General features: G+C 45.5%; 1 protein-coding gene and 1 long non-coding RNA gene across 2 annotated transcripts; one reads left to right on the plus strand and one right to left on the minus strand.

Moving 5' to 3' along the window:
- Positions 1 to 7,833: 7,833 nt before the first annotated feature.
- Positions 7,834 to 22,112, plus strand: ABHD17C (abhydrolase domain containing 17C, depalmitoylase). The gene is made up of 3 exons (XM_020790106.3): positions 7,834 to 8,969; positions 16,767 to 16,946; positions 20,535 to 22,112. The coding sequence occupies exons 1-3, from the start codon at positions 8,452 to 8,454 to the stop codon at positions 20,752 to 20,754; spliced, it is 918 nt and encodes a 305-aa protein (XP_020645765.1). The 5' UTR covers positions 7,834 to 8,451; the 3' UTR covers positions 20,755 to 22,112.
- On the minus strand, positions 15,501 to 25,477 carry LOC140702478 (uncharacterized). The gene is made up of 3 exons (XR_012081665.2): positions 25,218 to 25,477; positions 16,414 to 23,786; positions 15,501 to 16,354 (listed from the first exon to the last, which is right to left on the minus strand). It is a non-coding gene; the product is annotated as an uncharacterized LOC140702478 (long non-coding RNA).
- Positions 25,478 to 25,479: the final 2 nt, after the last annotated feature.

The raw sequence follows: 25,479 nt of genomic DNA on the forward strand, positions 1-25,479 counted from the left end.
CTTAATGGTTTACATGAAAGAAGTGATGTCTCAGCAAACAGATACCAGCACACCTCCTATCCAGATCCTGGTTTAGAAAGCCACGTTTTTTAGCTTTCCAGTGGCATGGGAACAGAACCTTCATGTAGCTGCAGATGGTTAAGACACTGATCTGTGACATGAGAGAGGAAGCACAGAGAGTCTATCATCATCTCCCCGAGTTTCCCCATTGGACGCTGAAGGCGATGGGGTTCTCTATATGGGGTGACGGCCGATGTGATTCCTGCCTTATGAGATCTGACTGTCCCAGCAACAGGACAAAAGGGCTGAGATCAAGGTTCTAAGACCTTGGACAACTCTGATTCATTAAGAAAACAAAGCAGGAGAGAAGCAGAGATGCTCTGAGCTGGCAGGTGTGTAAATAGAAGGAGATGGATGACGCTGAGAGAAGACGCTCTTTTGAGAAGAAGCCAAGCCACCCCAAGCTCAACTGCAGCTGAGGCTGGACACATGTCTGCTAAGCAGGAGAGCATGGAAGTCATGAACATTTCAGAAAGCTAATCTGTGCATGGAGAGCAGCCAAAAGGGGACATGACTATTTTTTTTAACTTTCCATCACTCCTCTAGACTGCAGGGCCCTGCGTTTTAAGTAACTTGTCCCTTTACCTCCATCAACAAAAGGGAATTTCCACCCACCCACCCCCAACTGGTGCACATTTTAGCCACTTCCCCTTTTTAATTGGGCCCATAGTTTCGTGTGTGTGTCAATTTTTAACCAAACTCCCTGGAAGCCAAATTAAAATGTGAGTTCTCAAGAGGACGGAGTCTCTTTTTTTTTCTCAACCAAGACGGGGCTGGGCGGGCGGGGACTTTGGTCAAGGCGGCCCGTATGCCACAAACTTCCTTTCTTGTACCAACAGCCTGCATCAGATGTCCGAACTTGGGAAAATGAAAACTTGGTTGAGTCTTGAATAAAACTCCTCTAAAACCATTTAAAAACATTTCAAAAAATGAAGACTACGACTCCCCCCCATTAAGCCCCCTACTTCAAACGCAATCTGCTTATGGAGAAGGCCAACAAAATTGAAAGGTCTTTGATTACTAGTGAAACGACCATAAGGAGGGGGCCAGACTGGTTTCCTGTGGAAGGGAGTTCCACGGCTTGGGAGCCACCACTAAAAAGACCCTCTCTTGTGTCCATACCTCATTGTCTGTGAGGCTAAGATAAGGCCTCCCTCACATCTTAAAGCCCAGGGAGGCTCATAGGGGCAGATACAGTCCCTGAGAGTACCTGGACCCAGGCTTCGTAAATTAAGAACAGCACTTCGAACGGTGCTTGGAAATGGACCGGTAGCCAGGGGAGCTGCTGTCACAAGGAAAGTCCATCCTCCCCGAAACCAGTTTCATCAGGGCTGTAGAGTTGCAGCATTCTGGACTTGCTGAAGTTTCCAAACACTTTCCAAAGGCAGCCCCATGCGGAGCGCATTACAGTAATCCAAACGGAATGCAACTAAGGCGTGTGTCCTTACGGCCGGATCAGACGCCTCACGAAAGGTGGACAGAGCTAAATGGCGGCTCACGTGCCTCGCAGGAGCCAGTTCCGTGACCTTTGAGGTTTTTCCCAACAAGGAATGGGAACGCGATAGAGGCATAAGTATCATTTCATAATGTGGGCGGGTGGTGGTGGTGGTGGGGGTCAGGAGCGCGATTTCTCCTTAGACCAATTTCTTCCGCGAAGCCTGCTGCCTTGTTTTACCATCTTACATGACATCTCTAAACAGACATGCCAAAAGGAAGAAAAGTAAAGCAGAACTGATGTAATTCTGTGGGGAAAAAAACATGAAAACAAAAAACGGCAGGCCTGATAAACCAAAAACAGCTTTAAACTAGAATTTTTCTGCCCCGGGGTTTCCTGGCAGGCATTTAGGTTCATCTTTCTTTAATTACCCTGTTAGTTTTTGTGATGAAGCAGGAGGCATTTTCCAGGAATCCCATCACAATCTTATTGTGCGCTTTGAAATAAATATGTGGTATTGTGGGGGGGGGGGGTTCTACTGTTAAAACACGCACCGCTCTACAAACCTCCCGTTCCTTCGAATTTCTGCTTTCCCACTCAATCAGGTGCTGAAACTTGGGTGGTCGACAAGGCCTTGTGAAAGAAAACCTGGTCGGCTCCCAAAGGTTTGGGGGAAATTGTTCCAATTGGAATGTGATTCTTCCCGAGGAGCCTGCTCGGCTTTTTGTTGTGTCTGTTCTGTTGTCGGTTGAACATTGAATTAAGCTGGAATCCGGGTTTTGCAGGCGTGTTGATTGGTACCATGACAAGAGTGCACGGGGTTCCTCAAGGAGATTTTCAGCACAGGCTCACATTAGGATTTTTCTTGGACTATACCGATCCTGGAGCAATAATGTGCAAATGGCTCCAGCATTGGGACAGCCAGATTCATATTTCTGTTGAGTATATGACGCAGAAATCAATGCAAATCAGCCCGGACTACCCCCCCCCATCTGTACATCTTTCCTACACCACTAGGGCTTCTACTTGTTTTGCAAACCACTGCATTTGTATCGGTTCAGAATGTGTGATCGCTTATGCCGATGTTGAAAAGCACATGCAGAGAGAAGGAAATGACCCATCAGTGCTTGTTTGCAGCTTGTTCAGGCTGCTTCTGCTATTGCCATGCCTTTGCCCCTGCTGACTCCTGCAAGTCAGACAACTACAGCTGAAGCGGCCTGAACAAGCTGCAAACAAGTGCTGATTGGCCATTTCCTCCTCTCTTCCTCCCTCTTTCTCTCCTGATTCCTGTCTGGAAGGTTAAACCAAATTCACCCAGAGAAAGTCAACTTCATGGGTGCAAATGCACAATGGATCAATGTGTCTTTCTCCTGCTGTGTCGTCACACTCTAGGTGTGGGTAGGACAGTTGGGTAGATCTGGAGAGTCTGCTCTTCTTAAGCACACCATCGATTTTGCTTTCTCACACTTTTGGTTATTTTTTTCCCTCCCACCAAAATCAAAATCCCAAGTTCCTTCCAACACAAATAAGAAGAGGTTTGCGAATCCCGGCCCCGTTCATCTCATAAAATGAACTAAAACAAAATTCTCACCCATCCTTCTTTCTAATGTTTCAACAGGACTGTGGGAAATCCTGGACTAGCCAGAGGTCAAGTCTTAATTGACAAAACTTTGGGAGTAGGAAGAAAAGAGAAAGTTGACGAAGCCTTAATTTTCGAAAAGCCGCTGAATAAAGGATGAGTAACATCCTTCTGTTGTGACGTCAACAAGGCGCTTCTTCCTAAAACAGTGTTTGTTTAGGTGACTGGCCTCTGCAGTGGCATTTGTACGTCAGCGGCGCTTTTCCTCTCTGGCCTGTGGTTTTCTGCCCAGTAATAAATCCAGTTTCCTGGACCAACGGGAGAGCCAACACCCTTTTTGCCTTACACAAGAGACACCTCCCCTCCCCGGCTTTCCGGTGCCTTTCACTGGCTCCCCTGGTAGGGATGGAATAATAGCTGAAGGCATCAGCATCAACGTTGCAGAGAACTACACCCCTGCGCATTGTCGAGGACCTTTGGGGAAATGGTTAGTAATTTTCTTCATAATGAACTGGGTTGTGAAGCGGCAGCAACGTTAATTTCAGTAAACTGATTCACGCAGCCAGGATGCGAGCATCCCGCTGATGCAAAGCCCCTTTCCTTCACCACCCACAGTTTCCATGAATCTCACTTTGCCAAAATCCTAAACATAGAGATTAGACAGTAGGCTTCGTTGCACCAAGCAGGACGCATCTCCGAATAAACACGAGCAGATATTATTCAGTCCGTGTTTATTTTTCAATGCTTTTTTTGAGAGAGAGAAAATTAAGTGTGCATGTCTTGTTGTCGTCCTACTGCCTGAGAACCCCAAGCCGTGTGTCTAATTACAAAACACGGGGTGGAGGAGATGGCAGGGGAAAGAGAAGTACGCCGTCGAAAACAATACAAAGCCATTCAGTGACAGTTTTGCTTCCTTGCGCCAGATGTATTTAATCAGAGACCCGCTCCTGTGCCTTGAAAAAATCAACATTTATCCAAAATGCCTCTAACTAGAGCTACTGCTCTGCGACGATCTGGGTCCTTAGGAAAACATCCAGTCCATGGGGGATCAGCAACGTAAAATTGGAGAATTAATTCATCTGTCAATGAACATAATAGTAAATAGAAGGGTTGCTACCCCCTCTTCTAGAATGGTAAGCCGGCGATGGCCGCTCTTCTTCCATCTTGTTATCCTTCCACCAGGAGGGTCTGCCGGTAAATGCATTGTTCTCCCATTGGTTTCTAGACGCAGGGATTTTTCATTTCTTTTATGTCACCATTACGTCTGTCTGTTCCTCTGGCGCAGGGAGAGAACAATGCTTTCTGTTGGCTACACAGGGGAAGCAGAGGCACCCGGGCGCAAAAGAATGAATGACCTCCTGAGCAGCCAGGTGGAGAAATGAGGATGTGGAGGTTTTGCTATGGCTATAGACATGCAAAACGCAAGAATTGGAGGTTGTTCATGAATTTGTGTACATTGGCTCAACAATCTCTGACATTCTCTCCCTAGATGTCGAGCTGGATAAATGCATTGGGAAAGCAGCTACCATGTTCTCTAGACTCACAAAGAGAGTACGGCTTAATAAGAAGTTGACGGCATACACCAAAATCCAGGTCTATAAAGCCTGTGTCCTGAGCACACTCCTGTACTGCAGTGAGTCCTGGACCCTTTGTGCATGACAGGAGAGGAAGCTGAACACCTTCCATATGCGTTGTCTCCGAGGCATTTTTGGTATCACCTGGCAGGACAAAGTTCCAAATAGAGTAGTCCTAGAATGAGCTGGAATTTTTAGCATGTATCACTGAAACAACACTGTCTACATTGGCTTGGGCACGTTGTGAGAGTGGCTGATGGTCGGATTCCAAAAGATCTCCTGTATGGAGAATTAGTGCAGAGAAGCCGTCCCAGAGGGAGACCACAGCTGCGATACAAGGACATGTGCAAGCGGGATCTGAAGGCCTTAGGAATGGACCTCAACAGATGGGAAACCTTGACATCTGAGCGTTCAGGCGGTGCAACATGGCCTCTCCCAATTTGAAGAGACACTTGTACAGCAGGCCGAGGCAAAGAGGAAATCCCGAAACAAGCAAAACCAGGGAGCTGGACGGGGGACAGATTGTATTTGTCTTCAATGTGGAAGAGATTGTCACTTCTCAGCCACACTAGACGCTGTTCCAAGACCTCCATATAGAGCACGTTACCATAGTCTCTCGAGACTGAAGGATGCCTACACATAAACATGCTGCTGGCTGATGTCGAAACGAGGTCCTTCTTCCACACCTTTCACTTCAAAGGGAGACTCTGGCGTGAAATTGCTGGACTAAAACTGGCAGAAAAGGTTGATTCTATTTGGTGCATGTGTGACTAGAGCCATTGGATTTCTCTCCAGTTTACAAAACCACCCTACACTGCATTAGTCATCAGGCCTTTAGGGATGTAGTGATTGTCTTTAATTCCTGCAAGGAAAAAAGGGCTAGAGATTTCCTGTTAGGGTGGAGATTTTGGGGGGAACTACGCATTGCATAATTCCTGGCCATTGACCAGTCGCTAGCACAACCGCTAAACTGAAATTCTGATGGCCCCGAATAGGAAAACACATTGTTCAGTCAGCGGCATGTCTTGGCCATTGACAGGGTGGCGACAAGATTTCACCACCAGCGAAGCCTGGCCACTTGTCTCGGGCACAACTTGCACTTGTATTTCCATAATCAGCATCTTTGACCAACTGTTCTATCGTCCAGGATGAAGAATGACTTTCCTTGAGTGGCAGTTGAGTTTCCAAAGAGCCAGCGGGGCCGTGACTAATCCCAACAGACGTTCTGTTTGCATAAGTGCACATCCAGCCTTCTGTTTGCATTACAGTAATGAGACATATGAGCGGAAGCTGGAGGGGATCTCCCGCGGCCTTAAAAACTACCTGGAGGTAAATAAATTATCAAATGAAGCATTCAGCAGTTCCTTCAAGAGGGAAGTGAGCGAGGACTTTCGGGGAGAATGAATACCTGGTGGGCTTCTCCCTTCCCACTCCTCCCCTTCACAAATCAAAATTAATGGAAAATAGGAGCAGAAAGAACTCATGCAAAAATATCCAAAGCTTTGCCGCTTCTAACGTCCTCCATCAACCAGGGGTGTGGTGGAGCGCTTGAGTGTGTGTTTGGACATGTCTGACGGCCTGAACTGGCATTGCAAAGCGACTAACAGAAATCAGAAAATGCTGGAGCAAGATGTTTCAGAAATAACTTGCTCCAGCAGTTTTAGTATTTCTTTTTCGGTAGGAAATACCTGTGCTAAGCGACCGACAGGCTTGTCCAAAGCGCTCTTTAATGCTGCAGAAAAAGAGTCTTGATCTAGAAAGAGTCTTTGCCTGGCTGTCCAGAAAACAGCTTGGGATTGCAGGCCTGCATGAATCAGATGCATGAAGAGTTTGTGCTCCTTGACAAGGGCTGGACTTGATGATCCCATGGGGTCCCTTCCAGCTCTGCAGGTTGTTTATGATGATAATGATGATGATGATGATGTAGAGGTTAAGCTTGGAATCTGACTGTTAAAATAGGGATTGTTTCACATGATAAAGAATCCACACCTGCCCATCCACCCAGGATCTTTTATTAGTTTCTTTTTCCGTTAGTGGGGGGTTAAAACAGCTCCAGGAACAAGCGAGGGGGGACGACGACGTAGAGCCATCCAGACCTCCGACTACAACTCCCATGGGCCCCAGCCAATGGCAAGGGATGATGGGAAGTGTAGTCTTCGAGACCCCTGGAACGTTCGCCCCACTCCCGCTTTAAGGACACTACGCGGGAAAAGCAAGAAGCCCCGTAACGTCCAAGGCAAATTTGGTGTAACGGATCCACCTTCCCCGTTAAGTTACAACGGGGGGGGCGTGTGCGCATGCGCGCTGTCCTCTGACAGGACACAGCGGCTTCAGAAATCGCGGCTGGAGAGGGAGGAAGGCTTCTCAGCGTTTGCTTTGAAAACGTCACACGGAGGCGGGGCAAAGGCCAAGCCTGATTGGGCCGCCTCAACCAATCCGGGAACCGCGCTGGTTCCGAAAGTTCTTCCCCCCCCCTCGGCCGCGATTGCGGCACCGCCGCCGTGTGCGCCTGCGCCCCTCAAAAAAAAATGGGGGCGGGCGGTGGCAGACGAGCTTGGCGGTGAGAACTCGATGGTGGGGACCGCAGGGAAAGAGAGGCCCGACGCAGCACGGCGCACGCGCAGGACGGAAAGGGGCGGGTTCCCTCCAAACCGGCCGGCTCTCCTGATTGGCTCCGCTCAGCTTGCCCGGCCTTTTCTCGGCGCCTTCTCCTCTCGCCCGCGGGGTAACCATAGAGACCGGCTAATACTGAAGCGGGGAACGGAGCCGGGAGGAGTGGGGGGGCAGCGGTCGAGCGGGAGGTGGCCTTTAACCCGGAAGTGCTCCGACTGAGGCCGTCCAGCGGAGAGGCAGGAAAAGGAGGAAGAGGAGGAGGAGGAAAGAAGCGGACGAAGGGAGACCCGGAACGGGGTGGCCGTCCCCGGGCGAGGCCTTCTTCCCGGGACCCTGCGGGCTCTGAGGACCCGCCGAGGAGGAGGAGGAGGAGGAAGAGGCCCAAAGGACCGTCCATCCCTTTCCCTTCCCCCCACCTCAGAGGAAGGGGGCCCCCTTGGTCGTTGCTTCCCCCTCAGGCTTCGGCCTGCTGCCCCGGGGAGGGAGGGAAGGAGGGGGCGAAAGGGAACGGGTGAGGGAGGCCTGGGGAGAGAGAGGGGGGGAAGAAAGGCCTGGGGGTCGAGGAAGGGGCGTTTTGCAGTGGGGACAGGGAAGGCCTGGAAGGGAGGGAGGCTTGAAGGGTTTGTGGGGGGGGTTCCCATTGGGAGGAGAAGTCGTGCTTTGCGGGGTGAGGGAAAGGGGGGCCTCCATAAGGACCACCTGAGGTGGGTTTGGAAGGGAGGAAAGGCCGAGGGTCCTGGAGGGGCCAGCCTCTGGGGTGGGCTTTAGGGGAGGGGAGGCAGGCTGTAGGAGGGGGGGGTCATGCAGGGCTTTCAGGCCTGGAGTAGGTGACTGTTTGGAGGCCCAAGGCCTTTTGGGGAAGGGTGTGTGTGTGTGTGTGTGTGTGAAGGTGGAAGTCTCAGTGGCTGGGGACGGTGGGCCGAGAAGCACGCCTTCTTGGGATTTGGCTGGGAAGGGGGTTTTTTTGCAAGGGGGTAGGAGAGGATGGTGCTTGGTTTTGAGAGCCTCCTTGGGTTTTCCTATAGGTAGGGAGGCTGTTGGGCGTGCAGGTCCCGAGTTAGCGCTCTTTAGTTGATGTTTCTAAGGCTGACGGGGGGGAGTGAGGCAGGCCGCCCTGTACCAGCTGTGATCTTCCTTCTCTCCCGCGCCCTCTGGTCTCCGTGGGGTGGCTTCCCCGCCAAGCACCTCTGATGCCCGAACAAGGCCCCAGAATGAACGGTTTCTCTCTGGGTGAGCTATGCTGGCTCTTCTGTTGCCCGCCGTGCCCCAGCCGCATAGCCGCCAAGCTGGCTTTCCTTCCCCCGGAGCCCACTTACACGGTGATGCAGCCGGAACAGCAAGAAAGTGGGGCTGCCGCGGGGACGCCGACCGGGAGCTGCAGCCTCCACCTGACCGAGCGGGCGGACTGGCAATACTCGCAACGGGAGTTGGATGCTGTAGAAGTCTTCTTCTCGCGCACGTCCCGGGATAACCGGCTGGGATGTATGTTTGTGCGCTGCGCGCCTTCCAGTCGGTATACGCTGCTGTTCTCTCATGGCAATGCTGTGGACCTGGGCCAGATGTGCAGTTTCTATATTGGCCTGGGCTCCCGCATTAACTGCAATGTCTTCTCCTACGATTACTCTGGCTATGGAGTGAGCACTGGTAAGCCGTCGGAAAAAAACCTTTACGCGGACATTGATGCAGCCTGGCAGGCCCTCAGAACAAGGTAAACTGGGATTTGGTGGAAGGTCCTTTGAAAATGGTGCGCATTGTGACAACTTGGGGGCTGATTCCTTGCTTAACGAATTTCCTTCTGTTTGTCACAGATAAGTGTCCTGTTCATGCTTTTGTGGTGGTCCTGCTGCTGTTTGCCATGATCCTGACACCATCCTAAACTTTTGCAACTTGTTGCTCCTATAAAGAAGCTTGGGTTCTCTGAACAGCCATCTTTCCCCTTATATAGTGATTTAAAAGCAATGAATTACTACCTAGCATGGAGTTTTTTGCACTCATAGATGGTGCAAAGGCTAAATATGGGAGCTAAAGACATTCTGATGGTACTTATTTTAAGACTTCTTATACTGCCATGTTTCCCCCAAAATCAGACAGGGTCTTATATTATTATTTTTTGTTCCAAAAACGCATTAGGGCATATTTTCAAGAAATGTTTTATTTTACAGTGATGTCATCTTCTGGTTGCTGCACAAGGGTGGAGGGCGGAGTTTCACTTAACTAGGGCTTATTTTTGGGGTAGGGCTTATATTACGAGCATCCTGAAAAATCATACTAGGGCTTATTTCCAGGTTAGGTCTTATTTTCGAGGAAACAGGGTACAAGTCCAATATGCTTTCAGTTTCGAGGCTCATAAACCCATCACGCTGTATGAAAGTTCAGGTGATATAATCATGACTAGATGCAGTTCCTCCCTTTACACAAATATTCTTATCCCGATGAGAAGGCTGTGACCTTTCATCTCAAACATGTACACCTTTATAGTCTTCGTGGTTTGACTAGTAACTGAGAAACCTGCCTGGAGCATGTGTTGGCTTCCTTCAGAATGTGAGTCAGTTGGCTCTTAGGGTCTTCAACCACTGTCACATTTTTCTGGACTCACATTGTTTTAACTCTTCCTTTCGACTCAAAAAGCTAGCTTTGCAAATTCAGAAAGCTAAATTCCATATGAATGGAGATGTCATGTATGTATCATACATAGGTTATGCATATGCTCATAGTAACAGCAGTAAAAATCACACATTTATCTAGCTTTCGGAGAGAAATGATTTGCACTAGTATAAGTCAGGGTATGGGAGGTTCTATTTCTTTATGGGAAATTAATTCTGAAAACCTGGTGGAGGAAGAATGGAAAGTGTACAATATTAGAGGTCAGTCAGTAAATGTAAAACACCATTTACCAGAGGCCCTCTAGATGTTCTGCGCTTTTTCATCATGGCCAATGGGAGCTGTGGTCCTACGTAAATGGAAGGTAGTACTCTGAAGTGAAGCCTTTGGGACTGCATGCATGAGGGATGAAGTTTGAATCCTCCTTACTCTTCCAGAAACTATGCAGACACACTCTTCAGTATGTTTTGTTACTATTTAAAACCTTTATACGTTTTATTTTGCTTATCTTTTCCTACCCACCAGCACTCCCAAAATGATGCATGATAAAAATTGTATTGTTCTCCCTTCACAGCCGTTAAAGTGACCTCCCCAACAAGCTCTTGATCATACCTGGATGATCATATCTTGATTCAACATGAAATAAGAAGAGGTCTTCTAGGCTGGGCACATGACCTCTTCACTGCTCCCTCTGGAACAGAAGCAAACAAACCAGGAAGTTGTCCATTTGCTATAGTTTCCTGGTACACCCACTCCAGGAAGCTGTGGTTCACAGAAATCAGAGTATTAAGCCACGGCTGGAAGTTGACTTGGCTTACTCTGTTAACCTCTGTTTTGTGGTTAGAAAGAGATTAGAAGCTATATGGAAGACTTCCTGGCTTGTTTGCTTGTGCTGGGAAGAGGCGCTGGGTGTTGCCAAAGGGTTGCTTGACTTCATGCTTTATTGAGCTGAGAGATGAGCACTTAAACTCACCCTGCAAAACACAAAAGCCGGTACTATGTTCACCTTAACGGCATAATATTTTGTTCATATGCCCTGAAAGCTTTATTTTAAAAACCAAAATTGATAACTGATTTGGTAGGTGTCCTGTTGGAATCCAGAGGCACCTGCTTACCTGTAAAATTGACTTCCTTTGCACTTGTGCTCATTCCTGATATTATTTCGAGTTTGTTGATGTGCTGAGACAGCTCCTTGACCTGAAATCTTGACCTGGCAGATTATAACGCCATCCGTTTATAGAAACAGCCAGCAGGACGTACGGTTGTTTGTACCACTTATTACTTATCCTAGTAAACTGCTAACCAGAAAATGTATAAACCAGACATTTTACAGTGTATTCATAAGTAGAAATCTAGAGTAGTTCAACATGTTTACTATGGGTAGTCTCCTGATGGGCATCTTTCAGTTGCATGGCATTAAGGGCTTAATGCAATTTAGGTCATGGTTTCTAGATTTGAAAACCAAGAATATTTTGGGAAACAAGTTTCAAAAATGTTTTTTGCTGTGAACATTTTGATTTATGAGTACTCTCAGGAGAATAGTATTTTTGTTTCCATGTTTTAGAGTTTGCTTTAAATAGACCTCTTAATTATTTTTTATTTAAAGGGGGAAGAGCACTTAATTCTTAAAGAAAATTAAATCTGGCTTTTGCCCAGTGTCTTCAGTCATTTTCAATCTACTTAGGTCTTTTTCCTTCTTTCTTTCTTTCTTTCTTTCTTGGCATTGCATTCTTGCCTGTATTTACATTCTTCAGGACATGGAACAATTCCCTCTTTCTTTTTATTCTAGAAAATATAAAAAAGCAGTGTTATGCACTATCTGAGATTGTGATCTTAAATGGCTCAATTAAACTTTGAGTTTGCCTTGCATGAATGGGAGAGAAAGCATTTGGTACAAATTTGAAAGCAACTCAGGCTGGCTTTATGTTCTTGTATATAAATTGTGGATAAATTGGTGCCCTTTGTCCATTTCTGCTTTTGCACCCAAATAATCATGCTTGGTGAGTTATCATCCTAGTTCTGATAGCTATCGGTTGCCAGCTTAGTTACTTAATGGTGTAAATGAGATCAAACTCTTAAATCTTGTGACAGAGAAAATTTTGGCTGTTGTGTGGTAAATGAGTGGAAAGGCTAATCCCGCTGGCCTCGTAATAATAGATCTGTGCTGTATTTTGTTAAGCTACCACGTGCCAAGAGGGCACCAAGCAGTTTTCACCAGCAGTTGAAGTTCTGGTTCAGGGAAAACAGGTGGTTTTAACTCTAAAATATCTCTTCAAATACCCAAGAGTTTGTTTTGGAATAAAATAGACTTACGAGACTCACAGAAATTTTGTGGCACTTGAAATGTTTGGAAACGTTAAGAGATATGTGATAATGTGTCACCCCTAAACTGCTTTAACAACATAAAATGCATGATTTATAACCTAACATGTAAAATTATGCATTAAACATATTCTTGCCATATAGAAGCACTGTTGTTAGGACTTTGAAGTATGCATTTCCAAGCATTTTGAAGATGTGGAAGAAAAACTTAAGTTATAATATCAAAAACTAGTGTCTGGTGTATTTCTGTAATGAAAAAAATAGAGAAGCCTGGGTTTTCTACCAGCAAAATGGTGAATACACCTGATTCTAAAGAGAACTGGCTACGTTCTGTGCCCTGTGCTATATCGGTACACCAGGAAATGTATCAGAGGAGACTGGAAGCAGTTGGGGAATCCACGTGCCGTTGAGTCGTCTTGGTTCTTCAGACATTCGGGTTGCCTGGCTACAAGCTTCCGAAAGTTCAGCACTTGACCGGAGTGTTTGGTGATCTCTGCATCCGGTTTCAAATGCCTAAATTATCCCAGGCCATAATTTCAGATGACAGTTAGGTTGACTTGACAGCCTTCTCCTCCCCTTCCTTAAGGACAGCTTGAACGGACCACTGCATCACTTAATGACATTCTGTGCCTGTAAATGCACCAGGCATTTGTAGGACCCTTAAAGATGGAAAAGAACGGTCAGAGGCTTATACAAATATTCCCCCACCTGCCAATCAGCGGTCCTTCAGATGCTTTCAACCACAGCCCATTAGATTCGGTCACCTGCAGGTGAGGGTCCTGGACATTACAAAGTGTACAGATGGCATGAAGCCCATTTCCTTTTCCAGAAAACATTTTGGATTTTGTCCTTCCCTGAAGAACAGGGAGGGAACATCGCAGTGTGTCTCTGTTACAGAAATAATCCCCACAGACTGGCTTTGCATAGATCTCCTACACTGATGTTTTTTAAAGTGCATAATGCAATATAGCTCCACTCTTCTGAATTATTAATACTTTAGTCAGCATAGGGAGTTCTTTACTGGCCAGCAAATACTTCCTCCCTGAGATCAGTAAGCTTTTAGATTTCGGCCAATTCTTTGCTGCAGGACATCTTTAATTAAAGGCAACTAACTCAGTTAAACGCCTGTGAGTGTTCTGCCTGTGGCTTGCTAGATTAAGTTGAGTATGCTAAAATGATAGTGCACTTAGAATGTATCTCCTCTGTTGCTTCTAAAAGCTACAAACTTAGGAAAGCAGTGTGATGTGGCATAAGATGATGCTGAAGCCACTGCAAAACTTACACTGAGTTTTCATGACGCTGCCATTCATATTCTCATAACAATAGTTAAGCAAATATACCTGTCCCTCATACAATATTGCATTGATGAACCTGATGGTTGATAATTTTGGGGGATAGGCCGCTCACCGCTATCCCCCATACCATTGGTATTCTGTTGCGGTTGTGTTACTGTGGCGCTTCAGTTTTCCACCAAGCTATCAAGACTAGAGTTAGGTTTTCATGTGTTAAGGCGCACGCGTTTCTCTTGCAAAACACTGAAGTCGTTGGGTAAAATGCAATGAGCAGAGCCAACCACTGCTGACATATTTATCTGCCCATGAACAGTAATGAAGAGAATCCTTTGAAGTCTTTTGGCTAGAGGCCTTTTGTGCAGTAAAATAAACAGTCCTCTCCCGCTTTGGTATTCCCACCACAGTAGGATACCTGTATCATTGGCGTGGATCTCCCCGCTCTTTAAAATATACAAGTAAATTTTGTAGCAAACGTACTTCTTCATTCCCGTCATACCGGTTTTTAAAGAGCCGTGCATTTGTGGTCTTTTCTTCCTAAATAAGCGTCCAGTGTAAATATGTGTGTTATGCTAACTACAGTAGAGCAAATACATAGGAATCAAACACAGTACACCGAGTTCCATTTTAATGTACCCGTGCAAAAATAGCAGCCACGCTTTCCAAATGCCGTCTTTCTCTGTTGGTCTTGTTATGTGAACTCAACAGCTTACACTTTTGCATTCATGGCAAGGGGTGCAGCTTGCTTAATTCTGGAGCCTTGACCCTTCATGGCTGCTTTGAATGTTTTATAACCAGAGGCTGTTGTCTGGGGGTCACGTGTGACTTCTTTACACCCCACCATAGTTTCATACTTTTCTGATCATGTGGTTTTGATCCTCTGCTGTTGGTTTGGGAGCAGTCCTATGTGACGTGCATGGTATCTGTTTGGATGCAAATCACCTGAAGATCGGGAAGCAACCAGTAGGGCTCAACCCTGGCACAGATATATAAATAGAGTTTGTGTCCTTTCCACTCTGCCCACCCCGCCCCTCACCAAACAAGTTATGGGCTGCAGCTTTCAATAGCTTGTGCTACTTAAATAACCTTTTCCTCTATGCTTGAGTATGGCCAACTAAGGTGGGCTATCTTTCAAGGGAATGATTTATGTCTCCGTTAGAGAAAGCAGTGCTTTTTAAAAGGCGTTGGATGCTAGATCTCTAAACTTCTTAGACCTCTCCACAATTTAATGTTTCCCATACCTATTGAACCTCAAGGAATTTGATTCTCTGCGGGACTCTGAGGGCTGACGTGCATGATGTTATTTTCGATAGTTTGTGGGTTGCTTTACCTTGCACCTGTACGCTAGTTGTGTTTTTTGTACATGAAATCCAAAAAGCAGCTGAGCGTGCAGACTGAGACGCCACTGGATAGCATTAAATTTGAGAAGAGGGGACATTTCTCTGTGGAATGCCAGATTGGCAGTGGAGTCTTTGCACACACAACTCGGCCGTTGCATCCTCTTTGCGTGGCCTAGGCACGTGTACTCCTGAATTCTGTAGACAGCAGATCGGTCCGTAGTTTTTCTGAATAGAAAAGTGCATTCAGATATTAACATGAAATGCAGCGTCAGTCTTAATTGTGAAGATGACAAGTACTGTTGAAACAATAAATAGTCATTTATCATTTAAGGCCATGTTGTGTTTAAAGCTGCTTGATTTTGTAGGTTAGCTGAGGAAGTCTCATTTCCCTATCCCTTCTACTCAAAATGAACTGTATAGTTTACCTTTCTCAACAGATCACTTAGAATACTACAGTTTATACTTCCAGTTTGATGTTTTTCACCTATCCTTCCACCCGTCCCACCCCCACCCCGGCCGCCAAAATATGTGTTCACCATCCTGTTGTTTTTGGATTCTTCTAAAGAGGTGATGTTTGCAAGGAGCAGTTTGCTCTCAGGCCCATAAATTTTAACCTAGATGTTCCATTCACTCACCCGGTTTTCTGTTTTCTCAAAGACAGAAAACCCTTTGGAGTCAAAGAAGGTGTTTGTTTGTTTTTTGGCTTTTTTAAAAGGAAAATGCTCCCAAGGTCTTCTTGAATATGTGCACTTGGGTTCTCCAAGACAGACCACCATGAAGCAGCTTGGTTGTACCCTGGATCAAATGCTTGTGTGTTGGAGCAGAGTTCTGATCCTTGTTGAGTATGGAAGGGTTTGAAATCTTACCTTGCCCGCCATGTAAGAAAGAACCCTTGCTTTATGAGTGTATGTTGTATACACTGGGGCTCTGTCCTGCTTGCAACTGTTTGTATTCATAGGGATGCTAACAGCTTCCTTCACAAACAGGGTCTCCATGCAGCCCTTATGAAATGGATGGTGGCTCCCATTTTATGGCTAGGGAAACTGAGCCAGGAATCATTGCTTGATGAAAGCCACCTCGTCTGTGTGTAAAGTTCTCTTGGATTTGCTTCATGATTGTAAATATCGAGAACTGAATTGTCCATATATTTTGTGCTTGAGGGTGAAGGAGACTAATCTGCAGATACTATTGTCCTGTGCACGGATATTTGACAAATCTTCTTTTTTCCCCCTCCTGTAATATTAACACAGCTCATCCCCCACTTTTCCCTTCTTTGCCTTGTCCCTCTTTCCATCTTTCTAGCGGCGTGCTGTGTAGGGGAGACTGTGATGATTATGTGCTTGACTCTTTAAAAAAACCGCACGGGCTCAGCATCATGGGAGTCATCATGGTGGGACGGGTGTGCCTGGCATAAGCTTGTTTTTAAGGAAAGTAGCTGTTTTAAAACCTCCACAAAGTGGAATGGTGGCAATTAACCCCGGAACAGTTGTCAAGGCCAAGGCATGGACGGGTCTGTCCGTAGGGTGCATAAATTCCCACATCTTTTGCCCCTCCTCCTGGCAGGTTTGTATTTATTTCCTGATCCCATGGATTCCCTAACCATGGGTCCCAGATTTTACCAACATAGCCAGTGGTCCAGCCTCTGGAAGTTGTAGTCCACATTGGAGAATGACTGCAATATCACTTTTTTTAAAAAGCCAGAAAACTGTTGAATTCTTACACAGAACTGTAGAAAATCATGGAGCATTTAACATTAAGTACACTTAACCCAAACACCCCATCTATCTACAACTTGGAAATTGGTCTGATTTGGCCTTGTTCTCATTGATGGATACTTCCAAAATGTTTATCTTTTCTTGAATTATTCTGAAAATGTATGTGTGCAAAGATACTCTTTTTTTAAAATAAAGCAAGGATCACTTTTGTTTTCTTCCTTCCTTCCCACTCTCCCAGGTATGGGGTCAGCCCGGAGAATATTATTCTGTATGGACAGAGTATTGGAACTGTTCCCACAGTGGACCTGGCATCTCGGTATGAATGTGCAGCTGTAATCCTTCATTCACCCTTGATGTCTGGGTTGAGGGTAGCTTTCCCAGACACTAGGAAAACATACTGCTTTGATGCTTTCCCAAGGTATGTGCAGAATCCTCTCCAAGGATGCCGTTCTCCATTGATAATGTTTTAATAGGATGTGTACCTTTAAAAAACAACAACGCCAAGCTAGACCATGGATATATTTTTTTCATTCAAGAGTAACTGGTGGTCTCAGACATGGCTGAGTGTCTGCGTTATGCTCTGTGTATGTGTTTGGGCTGCTAAAAAAATGGCCTGTTCTGCCAGACTTTTTCTGTTCTACTTGTTGAGTCTTCCATTTTAATGCTTAACTAGAGAATGGTTTTATTTGTAGCCGCAGGGCGGGACGCATCATTTGCACGCAGCAAGGTTTCTAAGAACAACTTTTGGCATCTCCCTCTTTAAAGGCCTTTAAGTGATGGCCTAGAAACGACGTCTAAGAGTTTGGAGAGTTGCTACCAGCCTAAGCGAACTGAAAAGATTATGTATGAAGCAAACTCCAGACATAGCGTTGGTGGCCATCATGCTGGTTAATTATAACTGGCCTTTTTTCAACTGTGGGTTAGTTTTGCCAAGCCAAGGACTTCGACATTCTCCCAGTAATCAAAGAACCTCAGTGTTTCCACTGTAATATCCTTTTGGAGTCTCCTTCTATAATACTGTGAGACATAATTTTATTTCTTTCCCACTGGAGTTCAGTCAGCGTCCTGCATCGTTCTGACTCGGGATGAAGTGCTTCTGAACAGTGATGCTGCATGTCTTCCCAAATCAGTTTAAGGTTTCTCAAGCAACAAGTAATGTCATTTCCTGAACTTGTTTCTTTTATTTCAGAGGATCAACTCAAAACTCTTGTACATCATTTCTAGGCCATCTGTGCTTTTCATTTGTTATGTGGCTGAAATATTGACTTCCTGGATGATATTTGCTTTATGATTTTTTTTTCATTTACCTTATAACTTTTATTTTTTTGGCTGATCCACCTCTTGATTCAGGAGATTCTTTACTGTTTGCATCTAGTCTTTGGAAATTTTCTTTGTATCCTGCAGACAGCAAGAATGTAAGCTTCCTAGTGATGTGTTGTTTCCTTTAATAAGGAAGGGGAATCCGTAGAGTGGTGACTGAAGGGGACAGGGGGCTACAGAGAGAAAGGGGCAGTAAACAGCTTTTCTTTAAGTGGCATTGCTCTTGAAGCCGAGTGTGATGATGTGTAAATTGCCTGCCGCTTGGAACAGTGGTTGCATCTAAGTCACTGCTTGGTTACAACAACCAGTGTTTACTCCCTAGCAGGTGCCCATCTCAATAAGAACAAAGCAGATTGTTCTTGCAAACTAGGTAAAACCACTTAGAACAAGGCATTTGCTGCACCCTTCACGTGGGTGAATTAGTGGCGTTATCCAGGGCCCAGATGTTCTTCAACCTCAGCTTCTCAGTGCCCTGGCCAGCACAGAGAGTGGGCAGGCTTTACCTGAGTTTGTAGTCCAAGAACATCTGGAGCCCCAGATTTGGGGACCACTGCGAGAAGTTTGCAGTGTGTTTGAAAGCACTGACTTCAAACACCTCGTAGTCCTAAGGCTGAAAAGATTCGGTGCTACAGGATCCACCACATTAAGAATCAGTTGCTTTTAGCATCAGAGCTACAGCTGTATGGAAGATTATAACGGAACAAGTGGGTTAGCTTTGTACAGCACAATTTCTCCAGGTGTGGTGTGTGTTGCTTTGGGTTAGACTAAGCCCAACCCACCAAATCCCCCATGCATGAACTTTTTTTTTTTTTTTTTTTAAGTTACAAATATTTACAGCATGACGAATTCTTCCTTTGAGCATCCAGGCTTTTGAAGCATATTTCTCAGGCTTGGAAGAAAGCTTGGGTGAAAGGGAGCCAAATCAAATAGCAGATCAAAGACATTGGGGATAGAAACTGGCATAATATATCCTTTTTTTTTGCAGTCCGTGGCACTGCTTCCCACCAAAAGTCAAAAATCGCTTTGTGTGTCAAGGGTTTGAGCGCTTGCATGAATGCCAGCCCACCTCGTCAGAGAGAGAAATTGTTCCTTGTAGGTTACACAGAAATCTTTTGTGTTGGCTGATGGTGGGACTCTATCAGAACGTAGTCCCGGTAGATTCCTCTCGCTGCAGTGCAGTGTGGTTCAGAATACCAAGTAAGGCTAATCTACCCTACAAACGCCACCCGGCTGAGCCGCTGAGTTACAAATATTGTTTTTCTGGAATGCCTGACTGGGGATGAATGACCGTAATTATGCATAGACTACAGTGGCTTCCCCCCCCCCCAAAGTTTCCAAAAGGAGACAGGACCTACAATATCTTCTTAGCCATTGACAGATCTGTGAAAGCGATCTGCCTTCATGACACAACACAAGAAAAGTGTGAGTGTGTAGGAGTGTCTGGCTTGTAGAGGAAATCTAATTTTAAAAGATAAGTTAGCTCCACGTATTTGTTTTTCTAATACTGCACTGTTTGTTTAACTCGGAAGCAGGCAACCCATACTCTGTAAGCCGGCCACAGGGCCACCACCCATTTCTGCAGATCCCAGAGTTAAAAATGTTTATAGAAAATGAAAAACCAAACAAACACTGAGAATTGTTCTCCCAAAAAGCCTCGGGGGAAGTGCCGCTTTCCCTTTGATCCTGTTGCATCCACGCCTTCTCCTGGTGCCTTTTTTGAGGCGGGGGGGGGGAAGTGTTGAGAATGGCAACCGGAAACAGAGCCGTGGCCATTTCCAGTCATGTTGGGTGGGATGAATGGGGACCATGTTGCTTCCGGAAGAGGGTACAAAAGTTGGTTGAATTGTTTTCAGCCCCCCCACTCCATGCTCGGAGAAGGCCTGCTTCAGAATTCGACAACAAGGTATGTGTCCAAAGATCTGTTGTTGTTGGTTTGATTTGTTTTATTAGAAGCCCATCAGATGATCCCTTGCCAACCACAGGCCGATTCTTGAAGTAGACCCCGCCTTCCTGTAAATCCCAATGGGAAACCCTTGGCAGAAATAAATGGACATTTCCTTCTTTCCTTCTAGTGGATACACCTGTATTGGTAGCAATCTACGGACTGCAAAACTGAATGTCCGTCCGCGCTAAACGAATAGCGCCATCTTTGTTCTGGTTTCAGAGGGGGCTCCAGTGAATTAGCTGCTACATCTGTTCTCCACAGTAGGAGTTGCCAATAAATGTGTTAACGGCTTCTAAAATCTAGACAATGGTGTAAATTAGAGATGGGGATATTCATATCCGTTTACGAATATCTCCATCTCCGGCGTAAACCCTTTCCGACTAGTGGCCAAGGAGAGCCAACTTTGACTTGGTGCCACAGAACCTGTGCGTATTACACATGTGTCTGAATTCTGTTGTAGGGCATGTGCTGTTCTTTCCCCGGTGACCTCCAAGTGGTGCTACAGAAGATGTCTGATGCTCCCTTGCTTTTATTGTTGTTAGGAAACATGGGTAGACATGAGGTTCTCTCTCTCTGGAGCTGTCTTCTAGTCGTGATCTTCTCCTTGAACCGTTTGGGGAATCTAGTCCGTCCTTGGTCCCCCACTGAAGGAATCTTGAGGTTTTAAAACCGGCTGTGTGTAAGTAACTGACCTGACGGTAATGTTTCTCTTGGTTTTCTTTCTTTCTTTAATTTCCTCAGCATTGACAAGATCTCTAAAGTAACCTCTCCCGTTTTGGTGATTCACGGTACCGAAGATGAAGTCATAGATTTCTCGCACGGTTTGGCGATGTACGAGCGATGCCCCCGAGCCGTGGAGCCCCTTTGGGTGGAAGGAGCCGGCCATAATGACATAGAGCTTTATGCACAGTATCTCGAACGACTAAAACAGTTCATATCTCATGAACTCCCAAACTCCTGAAGAAACCCACTTGATTTCTGGCTTTGTCCTTTTTTTCTTTTTCTTTTTTTTTAACCTCGGTTAACTGTGAATGGAAGAATTTATCTGTTTTTGCACACGCATTAACTGGATTAGTTGTAATAGCTTTATACTATGAAGCAATGCCCTCGCGTTTGGAAGGACCCAATCCTGTCTTGACTGTCTTTTTATATCAGGAAACCATTCTAACAGCCACTGCTGTAATCCCCGATTTTTTAAAAAACCTTCTTGTCTCTAGAAGCGTTAAACCTGTCACCTGTGGAAGGGAAAGTAGCTGAATATGAAGATCCTGCTTTAACCTAGAGTGATTTAATACTTCTAAACTCTCTCCTATCCCACCATTCAAGTTGATTGTCCTACGCTTCCCCCCCCCTTTTAAATAAAATCTCCCCCAATCTGGAACACAGGCGATCTGAAACACAGCTTTCTACTTGATTTATGGGTTCAGTCGAAGACCATCAATTCTCAATGTCACATTTCTAGCTGTGCTATTATAACTGGAAAGGGGTTGGGTTTTCTTTTCTTTTGTTTTTTTTTTTGGTGGTGAGTTCTCATTGTGTTTTGAAGGAATATATATATTTTAGGGCAGGGCAATACCCCCTTCCTAAGTTAAGGAACATTTCCAGGGTTACACTCATTGCTCATTGGAGCGAATTCTAAACCATTTCATCAGTTTTCTGCACATTTAGAAAAAGCAAATGTTCTTGAAGGAATAATGACTACATAGCGGAACACTTTAATTATGCTTTACTTTTAAAACTGTGTAAATTTGATGAGCCCCATTCTTCAAATCATGTCTGAAGAAGAGCCAGCGCTGGCGTTTACTTGTGTAAAACATTCCTTACGGACGTTTTTAAAAATATTGTATATACGCGAATTTACATTATGCATAACTCTTGATTGGTAGTTTTAAATTTAAGTCTAGTTAACAAATTCTGGTTTGTATATGAATACGTTTTGTTATAAGTTTTTATCCCTGCGTTATTTTGCTATTCAAATTTTTATAAAATTTCCAGGATAACTGAACAACAAAAAAAAGTTATACATTGGTTTTTGATGGATTTATGTAAGAAACTTTCATTGAAACTGATCCTTTTTTTTTCTGTTTTGGGAAACAATTTTCCTTCTCTGACACTGGAATCGCACAGAATATGCAAGACACTTAAAATCATTAACACTACAAGGCCTGGGTTTTTCCCAAATTGAAGGGCCTTAAATGTACTGTAAGCCTCCGATTGTTGTTTAAAAAAAAAAAGGATTGCGATTGATTATGGTTTGTGTATTTGTTGCCTGAATGCAACAACTGTGGTTGTAATGGAATAAAGGATGCATGGAATAGAGACAGTTGAGCTGTGCTTTGCTTTGCCCTGCAGTCAAGTTGTACCAAAGCTACGCAAGAAATAACATCTGGCAAAACTCTTTCACATTAGTGACTACCAAACGGCAAGAGCATGGGATGGGGAGGTGTTCATGGGTTCCGACGTTCTTACGTTACAATAGAGGTTGCCAAACTCAACGCATGTTATATTGTTAGACTTGAACGTCCAAAAGCATTGACTGTGGACTGGGCTGGCTTGGAATTCTGGGGTTTCCATCTCGGGAACATCTGGATTCCCCAAGCCTGCTACCAGTCTGTTGTAGTCCAGTGTACTGGTTATAAACCTTGAAAGTCCTGCCTGCAGATTTCTGCTGAAAATTTGGGAAAGGCCTAGTCATCCTTCTGCGGCATCTCCAATCCCTCCCTCAACAAGCTGCATCAGGCTCTACGGATCCGTGCTCTGCCTTCAAAGAAGCCACTTCTGCTTGCTTCCTTCTGCCCCAGCCCAGTGGCATCTAAACACTTCCACAACATCAGGGCTGCTAGGTGACTCCTGCGCGTGCTGTGTAACCACATCATTTTGTACCCCAAGATCTGCCCTAGAACTAGTAGTCCTGATTGCAGGGGATAACATCTGCAGGGGTCCCGAGGCTGGAAGCCGCTTCCCTGGAATGTGTTCGTTTTTGGCCACAACTTTCAGCAAGTACTCAGTGTCGGGAAGAAGCCACCGGTGGCTTTTGATCTCCAGAACCTGTGCCACACACCTTCCTGTGGGCGATCTTTGCTCAGATAGTTAGTCGGTGACTTCTTACAAGCCTCCGCTTGATCCTTGTGGATCAGCGTGGCCCCCACGTTGTTTCTGTGACAGGAGTGCCGTCAACTGTGAGCAGACATGGCATCCCCTCGAACTGATTTCGTGAGACAACGGAGTGAAGTATTGAACATTACGTTGCATCTGCATTTTGGAACAAGAAAGATGAAAATGGATTCCTTTTAATCCAGGGGTCTCTCACTGAAGTGATCTGGTCTTCAGATTATCCCGAAGAGTTTGAAACTCATGTCTGACTATTTTCTTTTTCTTACTCTGGATTTATTTTCAAAAGACATCAACAGGATCTCAAGGGCCCTCTAACCCAGCAGTTCACAACCTTGGGTAACTCAATTATTCTTGTACTGCCACTCCCAGAAAAAAAATATGACTTAAAGCATCTGGCTAGGCTTTTAGAATTCCATTCCTTCCCAGCAAGAAGAGCTCTTTTTTATTATTATTTTGTTTTAGGGGTTGGGTGTAGGGATGGGGAAAAAATGGGGTATGGGATACACAGAGGGTGGAAATGAACATAAACATTTTAGAATACTCATCATGTGTTACATTTCATAGGTACATATGTTCTTGGTAAAACTTAAGTTACGATATACATTCTATTTCTAAATTGATCACAGGCTTTCTATGATCAAATATTAATTTGCACTCTTATTTCTGAGCCAGTCATAAAATTTAAGCCAACAGTCCTCGTGTTTCGTCTTTCCTGTCGGATCTAACCATTCGGATAATTTATCCATTTCTGCTGTGTCCAGGATTTTTTTCTGTTAACTTGTCTACGGGACTTTCCAGTGTTTAGCAAAGAGGGTTCTTGCAGCTGTCAAGATATGGATGGCTAAAGAAGATATCGTTGGTTCTATTGAGTCTGGAATTCTGTTTAGAAGGGAAAAAAAATGGGAGTTACAGTGATGGGACTCTCTAGATGAAGACCTCTTTTGAAGCTGAAAGTTTGCATGGTTTGGGGGCCATTGCCAGTTTGCTCTGCCAAGGGTAATCTCAGAGCGAGGGAGATCATCCAGTTTGGATGTACTTCTGATCTTAGCCACTAACCTTTATTTTTGGCATCAAATGAGTGGACTTTGGCTATGATAAATTCTTACATCTATGGAGGGGCTGACTTGTGTTTTTGTTTTGGGTTTCCCTCCCCCCACAAGAAATGACCGAAAAAAGCAACATCACATATCTTTCCACTACTGTAGAACTATTATGGAGATGTACCCGCTGGAAAGCCCCCCCCCCACCTTTGTTTCGACAACTTTATTTGAGCTGAACTGCATTTTTTCCCCTCCACAGAAGTTCCCAATGAAATAAATCTCTTAAGTCTTAAAGGTGCCACATAATTCTTGGATTTACCTGAAACAGGGGAAGGGAAGTTTAGAGTTGGTTCTGTTGACACCCAGCTTCTTCTACCACCTTGTCTCAAGGAATGGAATAAGTAACGCATCCCAGATTATTATTATTATTATTTTTAAAAAAGGGTAGTTTTGGAAAAGTCCAAGAGGTGAGTATTTGATGCATCCCAATGAGGAATGATATTTATCCAAGTGGTTGGGTATGGGAAAGAGAGTAGGGGATAGGATAATCAAGTCAAAAATCTTTTTTTTTTTTAAAGGGAGATTTAAAATAATTTATTTTTACTTTTTTGCTAAGCAGGCGCGAAGGAGGGAGGTGGACGCCTTTTACTCACCTCTTTAAGAGGGCAGCCTAAATTTAGACCTTAAAGGGGGAAAAATCAGTTGAATAGGGTTCCACCGCGTAGTCGCTGCGGCATCGCGGGGCCGAGTTGAGCCGCTTTGGGGCGGGAGCGCGGCTCTTCCGCCGGCCGGCGCGTAGCCCTTCGCTCCGTATTGACTTCCTCGCGAGGGGGGGGATCCGCCAAAGCCAGACACAGAGAGGGGTTCCCATCCCCGGAGGAAAGGCACCGGCTGACCCCCCCTTTTTCCCCCCCCTCTCCAAGATGCGGCCTCGTGGACCAGGTAAGCCCGAAGCTTTGCAACGTTGCTTGGGGGGACTACAAATTCCAGAATCCCCAGCAGGCTTTGGCTGCCGATTCTGGGCGCTGTAGTTAAAACACACACACACACAAACTAACGTTCGCAAGCGCAGAGCCATGAGCAGGCTTGCTTGCTCGCTTCCTTTGAGAGTAGACCTTTTCTGTTTCTCGAGGAGTAACGCATCGGGAGCGCGTCCCTCGTCTTAAGGACACCCCCGTCGGCGTCAGCCTGATTGGCCTCCGAGAGGTTTCCTTCGGAGTAAGTGACGGAGGGCCTCCTTCGCCCGGCTGAAAGACTTAAGCACGCTTACCTGGGAGTAAGCTTCACGGGGCCCTCCGTGGGGATTTTACACTCGTTTTAGGGTTTCGCCCCAGGGAATGCGCGCTGGGCTTTTTTTTTTTTTCCCCGGCCTCAGTCGGCAGGACTTGTGAGTCGACGAGGCATCCTCTCTATTAAGGAGCCTCTCTCCCGCCGGCCCTCTCCAAGACGCTCCTTCCTTCCCCAGCCGGGGGAGCCAAGGCGCACGCGAACGCCAGGTTGGCTGCGTTCACACGTGATGCGGAGGAGGGAGG

This window comes from Pogona vitticeps, chromosome 12, assembly GCF_051106095.1.
Source record: "Pogona vitticeps strain Pit_001003342236 chromosome 12, PviZW2.1, whole genome shotgun sequence".
In the NCBI taxonomy this organism is placed as follows: domain Eukaryota; kingdom Metazoa; phylum Chordata; class Lepidosauria; order Squamata; family Agamidae; genus Pogona; species Pogona vitticeps.

Bases quoted from the DNA above. Each gene is read 5' to 3' on its own strand.
- ABHD17C (XM_020790106.3), top strand. From the start codon at position 8,452: ATGCCCGAACAAGGCCCCAGAATGAACGGTTTCTCTCTGGGTGAGCTA. The intron at 8,970-16,766 runs GTAAACTGGGAT...CCACTCTCCCAG, and splicing joins TGGCAGGCCCTCAGAACAAG to GTATGGGGTCAGCCCGGAGA. The intron at 16,947-20,534 runs GTATGTGCAGAA...TAATTTCCTCAG, and splicing joins TGCTTTGATGCTTTCCCAAG to CATTGACAAGATCTCTAAAG.